Source organism: Pieris napi, chromosome 10 (genome assembly GCF_905475465.1).
Source record: "Pieris napi chromosome 10, ilPieNapi1.2, whole genome shotgun sequence".
Lineage (NCBI taxonomy): Eukaryota > Metazoa > Arthropoda > Insecta > Lepidoptera > Pieridae > Pieris > Pieris napi.
In genome coordinates, this window is record NC_062243.1 from 11,742,622 (window position 1) to 11,754,498 (window position 11,877).

Consider the following 11,877-nt stretch of genomic DNA (forward strand, 5'->3'; position numbering starts at 1 on the left):
TAAGGATGTGAACCCTGTCTCAATAGTTCCGATTATTTGTCCACCACCGGAATAATCCCAAGCTTCAAAAACCCATTTATATTATCCTCCATCAGTTAAATACGCAAAGAATAACCCGCAAATTTCTACAAGATAACCCAGAAAAAACTGTGTTCACTTGGCTTAGGCCCATGTGCAACAGTGTACCATGATTCATTCAACCCTTAGCTAAAGTAAACAGTTACTAAACATTATAATAATTTATTATATGGTACAAAAATATTATGGTTGTAAAATTTAAACGTCTCATATTCTGCCACTTACGGACGTGCAAATTTATCTTAAAGGTAGAATTTACGCCGAAGTTATATTAAACATGAATCATATCATTATAGTAAATTATATTATTTTGTCACTACATCACCACATTACTAAAACATATTATTACATTATCAATTTAATATGTTACACTCAAATAATCATTTTTAAAAACTCTAGTATCTTTAAATCTTTTTGGTAAGTTATAAACCTCGATTTCCACACAAAAAGATTTTTCCTATACCAATGTCTAAGATGCCTATCAGAAAGCAACACCTTAAAACTAATATTAACCAAATTAACATAAAAAGTGTTTTTCGACGGTCAATCTCTGTTTAATTACCCGTTTAAGCCACATGAAACAAATAACAATTCGTTTATTTTGTTTATATAATAATAATAGACATCTTTACCTAATTTTTATCTGTGTTTTAATTCTCCTCTCGATATAACAGTTTATTTGGGTTTAAGCTTAGTTTACATTAACAAAGCTTTAATAAATACTGGTGGTTGTTCATCAAATTAAATGGGTTTTTATTATATTGAAGATACTACTCAATCCCGCTGAGCTACACTTGCCTATCTCTTCTCACGCACTCCCAAGGGAGCTTGGAAAGTAATTTTCCAAAGCTAAAATTTAGTGTCGCGTATTGATTGATTCACATTTAATATGAATTAAATTTGAAATTAATTTAATAAATAATTAATTCCAACTTATTCAGTCTCAAAACTTATAAAATCAAGAACAACACAGAAGCAGAAATGCTTTAACCAAAGTGTCGCAAGCGGACTAAAACCACGTACTTGATTTTGTTTTGTTTTGTATAAATATTAAATTATAACGATTCTTGAGGCACTTCGTGAGAATTAACTCTTTCACATTATAATTTAGACACGCCACAGAGACGCCGAAGACAGACAAAATTAAGTCTTGTGACCTTGAAAGCAACCATTCATTACCGAATTATTGCAGCAAAGACTATACTTAGCTTATGATCGATTTAAATAGTATTACTATAATATTGGAGCATTCTCTATGTCTGTTAATTTATTTAATACAATTATTATAAACATATCAGTCTAATTAAACTTTTTTTTATTTATTAAAATTCACCAGTAGGTATCTTATATGAAAATTATGGTAAATATTTAAATAATTACAAAATTTAAATTACATTTCCAATTTTAGATTTAACCAGTAATTCCTTGCTTATTGTTAAATAAAAATTAGGATTAGGTATCAGATAGGCACTTAAATTAAAAAAACATTGTTCAGTGACTACGGTTCCAATTTATTTTTATTCTGTGGAGACAGATGATAGTTTAAATGCAATTGTTTTATTTAATTGTATATGAAATAGTTTAACGTGCTAAGCTACTTTCAGTTTCAAAAACAAGGGCTTAGTCTGAATCCCGTAGGTACGTCAAAAATTTAATTTTGACATTCGGGGGCCTTGTATCGAGACTTTAGGATAATATATATCGCATTTTGAATCCGAAGTAATGAGGTATTAAGTTATTACTGGGTAACGTAATAGGTTGTAGACTTAAGAATAGTAATGTTAGATTTTTATACAATAACGCAAGCAAACGACTGAGCAACACATAAAACACGGAAAAATAGTAACTAATTGGATATATGACACCGTAAAAATAAATTATGACAAAACACTTAATAAAAAAATATTTTTCCATTCTCTATGGGGAAAAGCTGTCCCGACGAAACACCATGCTTTATGGGGAAAAGGTAGAATTTCAGTGGGTGTGTTACCGGGCTTTAAGGGATGAATATACAATTATATACCAGGCAAACGATACACAGGCAGACCCTACGCTCGATGGGATGATTACATCAAAAAAGTCACGGGTCCTCAATAGATCCAAATAGCTCGAGATAGAGAAAGATGGCAAGCCTTGGAGGAGGCCTTTACCGGAGAGGGTTCCTGATACATACTAACTGGAAAAGATATTCACTAACACATGAGATAATTAGTTATTTTTGTATTAAGAAATAAGTAAGGGTACAAAATTAAAAAAAAATACAATGATTTAATCAGTTGGAGGTTCTTCTTCTGCATCCCCCAGGGAAGACCCCCACAGGGAATCGAGTCAGGAAGACTTCCAAGGTGATAATTTATAAGTTATGTTATTATTTTAAGGATATTATGTAGACAAAGCCGCGAGAAGCCCGTAAGCATTGTGTTATAGTTTCAAAAGGCCATACTAATGACCCGTATTAACTTCAATCGGTAATAAAATTGGGTTCACCACAATATTGACTTAATTCGCTACAATCATTTCTGAATCAGACACGCAGATTGTTAGAACTTTGAACGTCCTTTTGCAGGCGAAAAAGGTTAACAGCCTTTAATTTTAAAGAACAGACAAAGATTCAGATTTCTGTTCCTTTCCGTGATTTTTTGAAGTGATTCTTTAGGCGCATGAGGGTAAAAAATTTTCACGAAGATGTGCAGCATTTTTGTCGAAGAAAAGGAAGAGACCGATTGAGAGAGAGTGAGAAGGGTGAATTTACCTTATAGAAATTCTAATTTTCTTTCTATATTCTATTCTATAACATATCGTCCATTTCCCCTCCCTCTAAGTCTCGAAAATCTAAAGTTTTAGATTTGTATGAATATGAAAAAGAGTTAAAAATTAGTTTGCCAAAGAAGTTTCACTCCAGACATATATACTTTGAACGCACGCACTTATTTTTCTAATAGGTAAGTAGGTAATCAGCCATCTGTGCCTGACGTTGTCAGCCTTACAAGTATTAAACCCTTACAGAAAAGTCTATTGGTGCTCAGCCGGGGTTCGAACGACCACAAGAATGAGAGCTGCACACTCAAAGCACTACCAAGAGTGCTTCTGGAGTTCCTACACTCTTAGATAATAATTTCTGTCAACAATTTATGTATTTCATAAATCGATGATATTTTGATTGACATATCCCAGACCAACTGATTTTGTTAAGACATGATGATAATATAAGGCACTGCTTTTATTTGATACGAAATCTAAAGCAATATTTTTTCCATTCCATTTTTACCAACAACTCTCAGTTTCACTTAATCAGTCAAGGTAATATGCTTAGAACTAGTTTAGGGAACATCGGGGGACGTAGAAATCAGTGCAGAGAAATTTTAATAGAGAAAATATGAGAGGATTTTACTAATAATTTAAATCACTGGTGCATTATATTACATATAATATAATTTCTACCTCTAAACGTTTATGTATCTACGCCTGGTAAACTAATAAATTAAAATTTCCATAGACGATAACAGATTATACTATAGTATAGACTATACAATTAATATACATGTGCAGACTTATAATTGAAAAATAAAAACTGCCATCTTCTTGAATAGAAACGTCATTATTTCTTGGAAAAGATAGTAATTAATCCGCCATATTAGTTAATTGTTCCCGCCTTTTTCGTTCGTTCCGGTAGCTACTGCGATACGCTTCACTCGCGATCGGATAACCACACTAATTATTCGCAACAATTATATGTTTTTTAATACATTTAATGAATAATTTAAAAGAAGTTAATTTAACGTAGGTGTTTTAGTATGTTTTGCTTAATTAAGATGTTTATATTACTGGTAATTATTAATATACGATTTCATAATGATAGTACTTAAGACCGTATATATATTGACAATAGTGTGAAGCCATCATCTTAATTTTTTGTCTAGGTTTTCCGCATAAAGATTTTTTTCAAAACATTGGTGCGCTCTTCGTTGCACACAGAAATAAAATAAAAATGATATAATTTAATGAAAAGGTGGGCAACTGGCAGCCTTATCACTTTCGACCTTTCTCTTCCAGGCAACCAGTGTAAGAAAAAAGTTAAATTAGATAAAGTTAGCAAGAAATGCAAAAATACATAATACATAATATAAACTAAAACAGGAACACAAAACTAAAACTTTATTAAATGAAAAATCAACTATATTTGTTAATATTTCAAATTAATTTATATTCCGTATACCAAACAGGGTTTTTTGTATTTACAAAAGCTTACCAACGGTCGACGCACTGGTAGGTACATTGGTACATAACGAAAATAAGATTTAATGTGACAGGCAACTTATAGGTAAACATAACGAACACGAAGAGAAAAAATACATCGATTACTAAATTATAAAACTAAAGGATAATTGATTTGAAAGTGTGAGGGGAGATATCCAGGCCTCGCTCGTTTATCAGAATGCACATCTGGATATCGGTGAGTTTTGACCAAACGCGTTCTACATAATGAAAGGACAAATAGATGACTGAATACCTGGCGTATCTAGAGAGAAGACACAACCAATTACAGGACAATTATTAATCTCAAAATATAAATAATAAGATAGAGACAATTACGAGCCACTGTCTCCTTAATAAACTTCTCTTTGTCCTAGACGCGACAGACAGTCCCTTGTGCAGAGCCTGTTTCAGAAATGCTCGGAGCAGCTCCTTGAAGACTATGAATTGCTATGGAAACTTCTGAGCTTCTGAAATTGAGTCCACTACTAATACTAATAGAGGGTACACGAAATTTAAATTTTGTTTTTAATTTAATTTAAAAAAGATACAGACGTATAGTTTCATCCAAGTTTGAAAACATATTTGTGTCAGTATAGTGAGGTACAATTCAGTACTTATATTTGATATTTTGCGATTTTAGAAAAAAGTGCAGTTTTGAAATTATCGAAACTATCTTTCAGAAGCTACTCGATGAGATTAATTATACGAGAGTAATTTTAAGGTACAAAAATTTGTGGCTCGTTTATCTACCCCGTTGTTGAATGTTTGCAATATTGTTGACATAACACAAACCGGGCATTCGTGTGGCCTACAATAATAAGGAGTATAATTTAAATGTTGTTAGAATAAGGTACTTAGATGGCGCCATCGATTAGCTTCTTGGATTGTCTTTCTTTTTGTCGTGTCGCAATCAGAGAAAAAACTCGAAAACATTTAGACAGATATGCCTGCTCCTCCGAGGACTAGGTAGTTCTTCATTATAAGCAGTAAAGTGTGAAAAATAATTGGACCAGGGAGGAACAACATTTATAATCGTCATGACATGTAATTGTGAGTAGTCACTAAAATGAGGAACGTTTAGTGAAATCTCGTGTTTCAAGTCGTAAGTGCACGTAATTTACATATGTGATACCAGTTATGTAATTTCAGATTTCACATACAAATCGTTGGGCGAGGCACTGCGTGCCTCGGGTGGTGGGCGTGCGGCAAACAGCCAATAGTCAGGGATTTTTCGAACCTACAAATATATTATTATTAGCTGGGTAATTGAGATGTTTTGCATAATTTTAACATAACATCATCGCGAATTAAATAGTTAAAAAATTCTTGGTTTAAAACATCACTATGTTTTAAACTGCTTTTATAATAGATAAGCATCGTTATTAAACTTAGCAAGTTCATAGAGGCAAAGACAATAGACGTTAGGTAAGCTCCCAAACCGTAAGAGTTGACCATAGAGTTGACTCTAAGGTAGTCTCGCGTGCAAACTCTGGCTTTGCACTTAAGAAGGTTACCTCTTATCGTGAAGTAACAAGCATACTTACCTGTTTTAAAAGTTCGAATTCTCCTTTTTCTTGATGCACTTAATTTTAAATTACATGTTGTTTGCATTTTGCTTAAGCCCTCCGTGATTGAGTAGAAGTGCGATCGTACACGCTCTGTGTACCTAAACCGTTTTTATACAATTACTAACGCCATCTAGTAGCGAGTAGACCGAACAAATATCTGTAAGGTGATATTTTTTAACAATTAAGCGTTGCTATTTTGAAACTACTTCAACATACATATAACATTCATTAACAAATAACTCATTATGCAATGAGCACTTTATAAAACAATAACTAAATAAATGTTTTTTTTAAGCTGCCTTGCTGACACAGAGACGAGATTGTCTAGTCTAAGCAATTTTAAGTTTTGTATTTCTATCTGTCGAGTCCTGTCATACTCGACTTTTGTCAAATGCCAATTTTAACTTGCTGATGACGAAACAAGTTTGAAGTTTTAAGATTATTTATTATAATTTAGTTGGTTTTTTTATTGCTACCTAAAGATCAGTGATATTATTTAAGTTTTAATCGCTCCTTTATTTTCCACAAATATTGATACAGGAAAATATCTCATTGATCAGCAACCTGCAGTGAAGAGAAACATACCTATTAATAATATTGTTTTATTAATTTGGTTTTTTAAAAACTGCAATTATTTGTGGGCCATTAATTACATTACGAAAGGTAATTCATTTGAGTAGGAAACTATTTAAAGGTGCTACTAACTTTCGTACTATGAAGGCTATCACAAATCTATTTTAATTATAAGGCTTTTCTACTGAAATCAATCTAATTTAGATAATGATAATGACCTAAATTATGATATTTTTTAGATGCAGTTGTCTTTAGATCCAAGACGAGCAGATCGCGAGCGTCACTACAAACCACCACCACCTACCTCAGCACCAGCTGAAGATCTTACTACAGATTATATGAACATACTTGGTAAAACTTAGTATACTTAAGGTTTAAAATTAGATATTGTAATTATATTCCAAGCTTTTGCCTTGACTTTACCTTCACCTTTATTGTATTATTATGGCTAAAATCATTTTAACAGGAATGAAATGTTGTCTTCTTAACAAAGCAGAATATTATTCCCATACCATCTTTTTTATATAACTTAAGTAATGTAATAATAGAAATAAAAATTCTAGCTGCATACATCACTAATATTAATATATTAAATAACAGGTATGGTATTCTCAATGTGTGGACTGATGATGCGGTTAAAGTGGTGTGCTTGGGCAGCCGTGTTTTGTTCCAGCGTAAGTTTTGCCAATTCCCGGATTACTGATGATACTAAACAGGTATTGTGAGATATTTTATATATTAAAAATACTTTATTTTTCATTTTCTAGTTTGAAAAGTTGTAAACCATTGCAATAATAGCAATTATATAGAAGAAATATACTACTCTCAGATATTTATTAAAACTTATGTTTGAAACCCGTCAATTTGCCAAGAAACATAACTACTCGTGCTGGCATTCAAATGGAAGAATACTTTTGCGTAAGGATTCGACTGGTAGACCGATTTTAATCCAATCAGAAAAATGCTTATCTCAGCTGGCAAAGGAATCATGACTCATTGTATGTAACTGCTTTCTCATTAACCTATATTGCCAATTAACTGTATATTGTCATTTATTTCTATTGATTTACTTTAGTCTTGCTAGTAATAAAATTACCTTAGTCAATTTTTTCATGTTAAGTTCTCGTTTAGTCTATAATGTATTTTCGTTTGAATTTGTATTTGCTCTTACACTAATTTTAACCTATATTCACACACTCACTGAAATTATACATCACTTGCACTCAATATATACAAAGTGTACTCATAGAAAGAATGTAACTGTTAACAACAATCTCAGTCTGTTTTCGTGCCGTGTGTATGTGTATTGTGTTGGTCTCATTTGTGTGGCGTTGTCCCCGGGATTGTGGAATCCTCGTAGGGTTGTGCTGTACCGCGTGCCTTTTTGTCTTACCATAGTTGCGGACTCAATAAATAAAATTCGATAAAACTAATGCAATTATAAATGATATCGATAAACTTGATGTTGCACAATCTTCTCTTTGTGACATAGAGGACTGCCAGAGACTTATGAACTGCCCGAATAAGTGTCTAAAAATTATCCATCAAAACATTCGTAGTATAAACCGTAACTTTTCTGATTTTCAAACCTTATTGTTTAGATCCAGGACTGATTGGGACTTAATAATCTTAACGGAATGTTGGCTGCATAATAATCGTAACTTACCATCTCTTGAGGGATACAACTCTGCTATAACCGAGAAAAACTTCACACAGAATGAAGGAGTTGTAGTATTTTACAAAAAACATTTGAAATTAGTTATATCCGAGCCTGACCTTTGTGATGCCAACTGTTTACTGATTAACCTTGAGGATAATGTAACACTAATTGCAGTATATAGACCACCTGGTTACAAAGATGTTCAACGGTTTTTGGTATCTCTTGACAAACTTCTTTCTGAGATTAGTAGTCCACATAAAGTTCTGATAGGTGATATCAATATTGATATATTGGATAACAATAAGGATGTTAATTCTTCAACGTATTTGAATATGTTGGCTTCTCACGGTTTATTGCCAGCCCACATATTTCCAACTCATGGCAGGACTTGTCTTGACCATGTAATACTAAAATGTTCTTATCGCGTCTTTTGTTATGTTGCTGAAACCTCAGTCACGGATCACGACACTTTAATTCTGAAACTTGAACGTAGCACTATGACTGACAAATACTCATCTCTGAAAAAGATTGATTACCCGTCTCTGGACGATGCTATGAAGAACTTAAATCTAAGCCTTGTATATAAAATGACTGATCCCAATGAGGCAACAGCATTTCTTCTGACTGCGCTTGACACTGTAATTAAAGCAAATACGAAAACTTTAACCATCCCAAATCGTAAAAGGATCAAGAGGCCTTGGATGACTGCAGGTCTACTAAGATGTGTAAAGCATCGTGACAAACTACATCAAAAATCAAGAAAAAATCCTAGTAACGAAATATTAACGTTAACTTACAAGAGGTATAGAAATTTCTGCAACTCACTTTTAAAAAATATTAAAAATACTTATGAGAGCAACCGCCTACTTAAAGCTGCTAAGACTAATACAAAAGTTCTCTGGGACACTATCAAACAACTAACCTACTCTAACAATACAACTAGCACTGCACTTGAATTGGTCTCTCCACTGGACCCGATGGTCTCAGTCAACAACATTAATAAATATTTCGTTTCTATCGGGAAAGATATTGCCGAAAAATCATATTCTAATAGCTCTTATAAAAAACCATCAATCAATCCTACACTGTCCTCATTCGTCATGCTACCTACTGATGAAGTTGAAGTTCAATCTCTTATCTTGCAACTGAAGAAGGACGGTGCTGCGGGCAGAGATAATATTTCTGGAGCCTTTCTCAAACGTTATCATGAAATCTTAGTCCCTCCACTTACATATATATTTAATTTGATTCTTTCTACAGGGATCTTTCCGGACCTATTCAAGCTAGCTGAAGTAATTCCGGTTTTTAAAGGTGGTAATAGAGATTGTGTCGGTAACTACCGACCTATTTCTAAACTATCTACCCTATCCAAAATCATTGAGAAATTGATTAACAAACGCCTCATCGATTATTTAGAAAGTAATAACCTACTCTCCAGCTCACAGTTTGGATTCAGACCGGGTTCATCAACAAGCGACGCAGTTCATCAATTAACTGATCATATTGTTACAAAACTAAATAAGAAAAATAAAATTTTAGCTGTATTTTTGGACATTGCGAAAGCTTTTGACGCGGTCGCTGGTCCTATTCTGCTGGATAAATTGGAGGCTTTGGGTATACGTGGTTTGCAGCTTAAACTATTTGAAAGCTACTTGAGTGATAGACAGCAAAGAGTAAGGGTGGGCAACATTGTTAGTGACGATTTGCCGATACGCTATGGTGTGCCACAGGGTAGTGTTTTAGGTCCGACACTGTTTCTGGCATTTATCAATGATCTTTGTGACCTCCAGTTACAAAATGGTAAAATAATAACATTTGCAGATGATACTGCACTTGTGTTTCATGGTGATAGCTGGAAAGATACTGTCGACATTGCTCAAAGAGGATTCGACGTTGTTAACAAATGGCTCAGAATGAATGCCCTAACTATCAATGTCAATAAAACTAAATGTATACCGTTCTATATAAAAACTCCTGGTTCTAGTACTAACCTTGGTTTAACTGCTCATGTATGTTCTGATACTGATTCTTGTGACTGTCAAAAGATCTTTGTTGCCAACAATACTAAGTATCTAGGTGTCGTTGTTGATAGCACGCTAAATTTTAACTACCACATTGACCTGCTACTATCGCGAACTCGGAAACTTATCTTCACCTTTAAGAATCTCCGTAATATTGCTGAAAAATCGATAATTAAAGTGGTTTATCAATCCCTCTGCCAATCCGTTTTAAGCTATTGTGTTACTGTCTGGGGAGGGGCTTGTAAAACTAATCTTATAAAACTGGAGAGGGCTCAGCGTGCGTTATTGAAAGTAAGTTATTCTAAACCATTTTTTTACCCTACCAAAGATCTATATCTTTTATCTGACGTGTTGAGTGTTCGTCAACTATTTATACTGAACACTGTGCTCAAACAACACTCCATAACTCGCTATGATCCTTCTTTGAATGACAACAAACGATGCAAATATAAAGTCTGCACCTCAGATACCCGTTGGTCCACAGCTTTCTCAAGAAGGTTTTTTGGTTTTATGGGCTGTCACCTATATAACAAGATAAACAGGTTGATCAACATATATCCGCTTACTAAATATGAGTGTAAAAAAGCTACAGTCAAATGGCTTAAAAATCTAGACTACGAGGGGACTGAGAAGTTGTTAGTAGTCCTCAGCTAATACCTAACACTAACACGTTATGTATACGAGTACATAGGTACACTATCACCCAGGCTCATATATGCTTCACTAAGACATATATACACTAAGTCATAAATTCACTAACACATACATACATTAACACTTACATACACTAAACCATACATGCACCATCACATACACCCACTTAAATGTGAGTATATTTGTAATATTTGTAATAGTTTCTCGATCAAATTGATGTACCTACTTAAATTCCATTCGGTCCGGATGCGGAGGGACTGGCAATCTGTAATACAGGTATCCTAGTACAGTCGCCAGTCTCTCACACAGATTTTGCCTGTTAATGCTGAAATTTGTATTTTGTGTCTGTATTTTTTTTTGTGTGAGAGAAAACAAATAAATATTTTATTATTATTATTATTATTTATTGACTCATGTAATTTTATCTTTGCAGATCATCAGCTCGTTTATGTTATCCGTATCTGCAGTTGTTATGTCTTATTTACAAAATCCAGCTCCTATGTCACCTCCGTGGGCCTCACTTATATCATAGACCAATTATGGTTATAGCTTTTAAGATAATAACTTATTTGTATTCTTTAAATAAAGAGTTTTTAGTCCAATTCAACTTTATTAAAATGTTTAGTGTGGCAGGTCATTAAAAATCTAAAAGTTATTACTTTTTTTTATTACTTAAAGAAGGCATGGCATGCTTATATGATATCAGCTGGTATCTTAATACCAATAATGAATCATGATTCCCTTAAAATAATGATTCTAGTGTGATGAGAGGCAAGGAGTAAGGACGCATATTACGCAAAAGATTGTCTTTTTACGTAGAAGGTTGTCTCTACATTGATACTTTTTGCACGAGATGTACTAAAATTATAAGTGTCAAAGGCAAATCTTTAAGATAATATATTTCATAGAATGTGATGAATTTCTAGTCTCAGTCTTCGTATATTCAAAATAAAGAATAAGATTGTAACTATCTATGCAATTTGTGTAAGCAGCAATAAGCATGTGTACACTGTACACACATCAGGACTACGTCAAACTTCAAAGTTGTCAATGTACGGATTGACAG

General features: G+C 33.4%; 1 protein-coding gene across 1 annotated transcript; it reads left to right on the forward strand.

Annotated features, from left to right (window-relative positions):
* The first annotated feature begins 6,321 nt into the window (after nucleotides 1-6,321).
* Nucleotides 6,322-11,466, forward strand: LOC125053170 (protein Asterix). The gene is made up of 4 exons (XM_047654399.1): nucleotides 6,322-6,566; nucleotides 6,716-6,827; nucleotides 7,077-7,192; nucleotides 11,245-11,466. The coding sequence occupies exons 2-4, from the start codon at nucleotides 6,716-6,718 to the stop codon at nucleotides 11,341-11,343; spliced, it is 327 nt and encodes a 108-aa protein (XP_047510355.1). The 5' UTR covers nucleotides 6,322-6,566; the 3' UTR covers nucleotides 11,344-11,466.
* The last annotated feature ends 411 nt before the right edge of the window (nucleotides 11,467-11,877 follow it).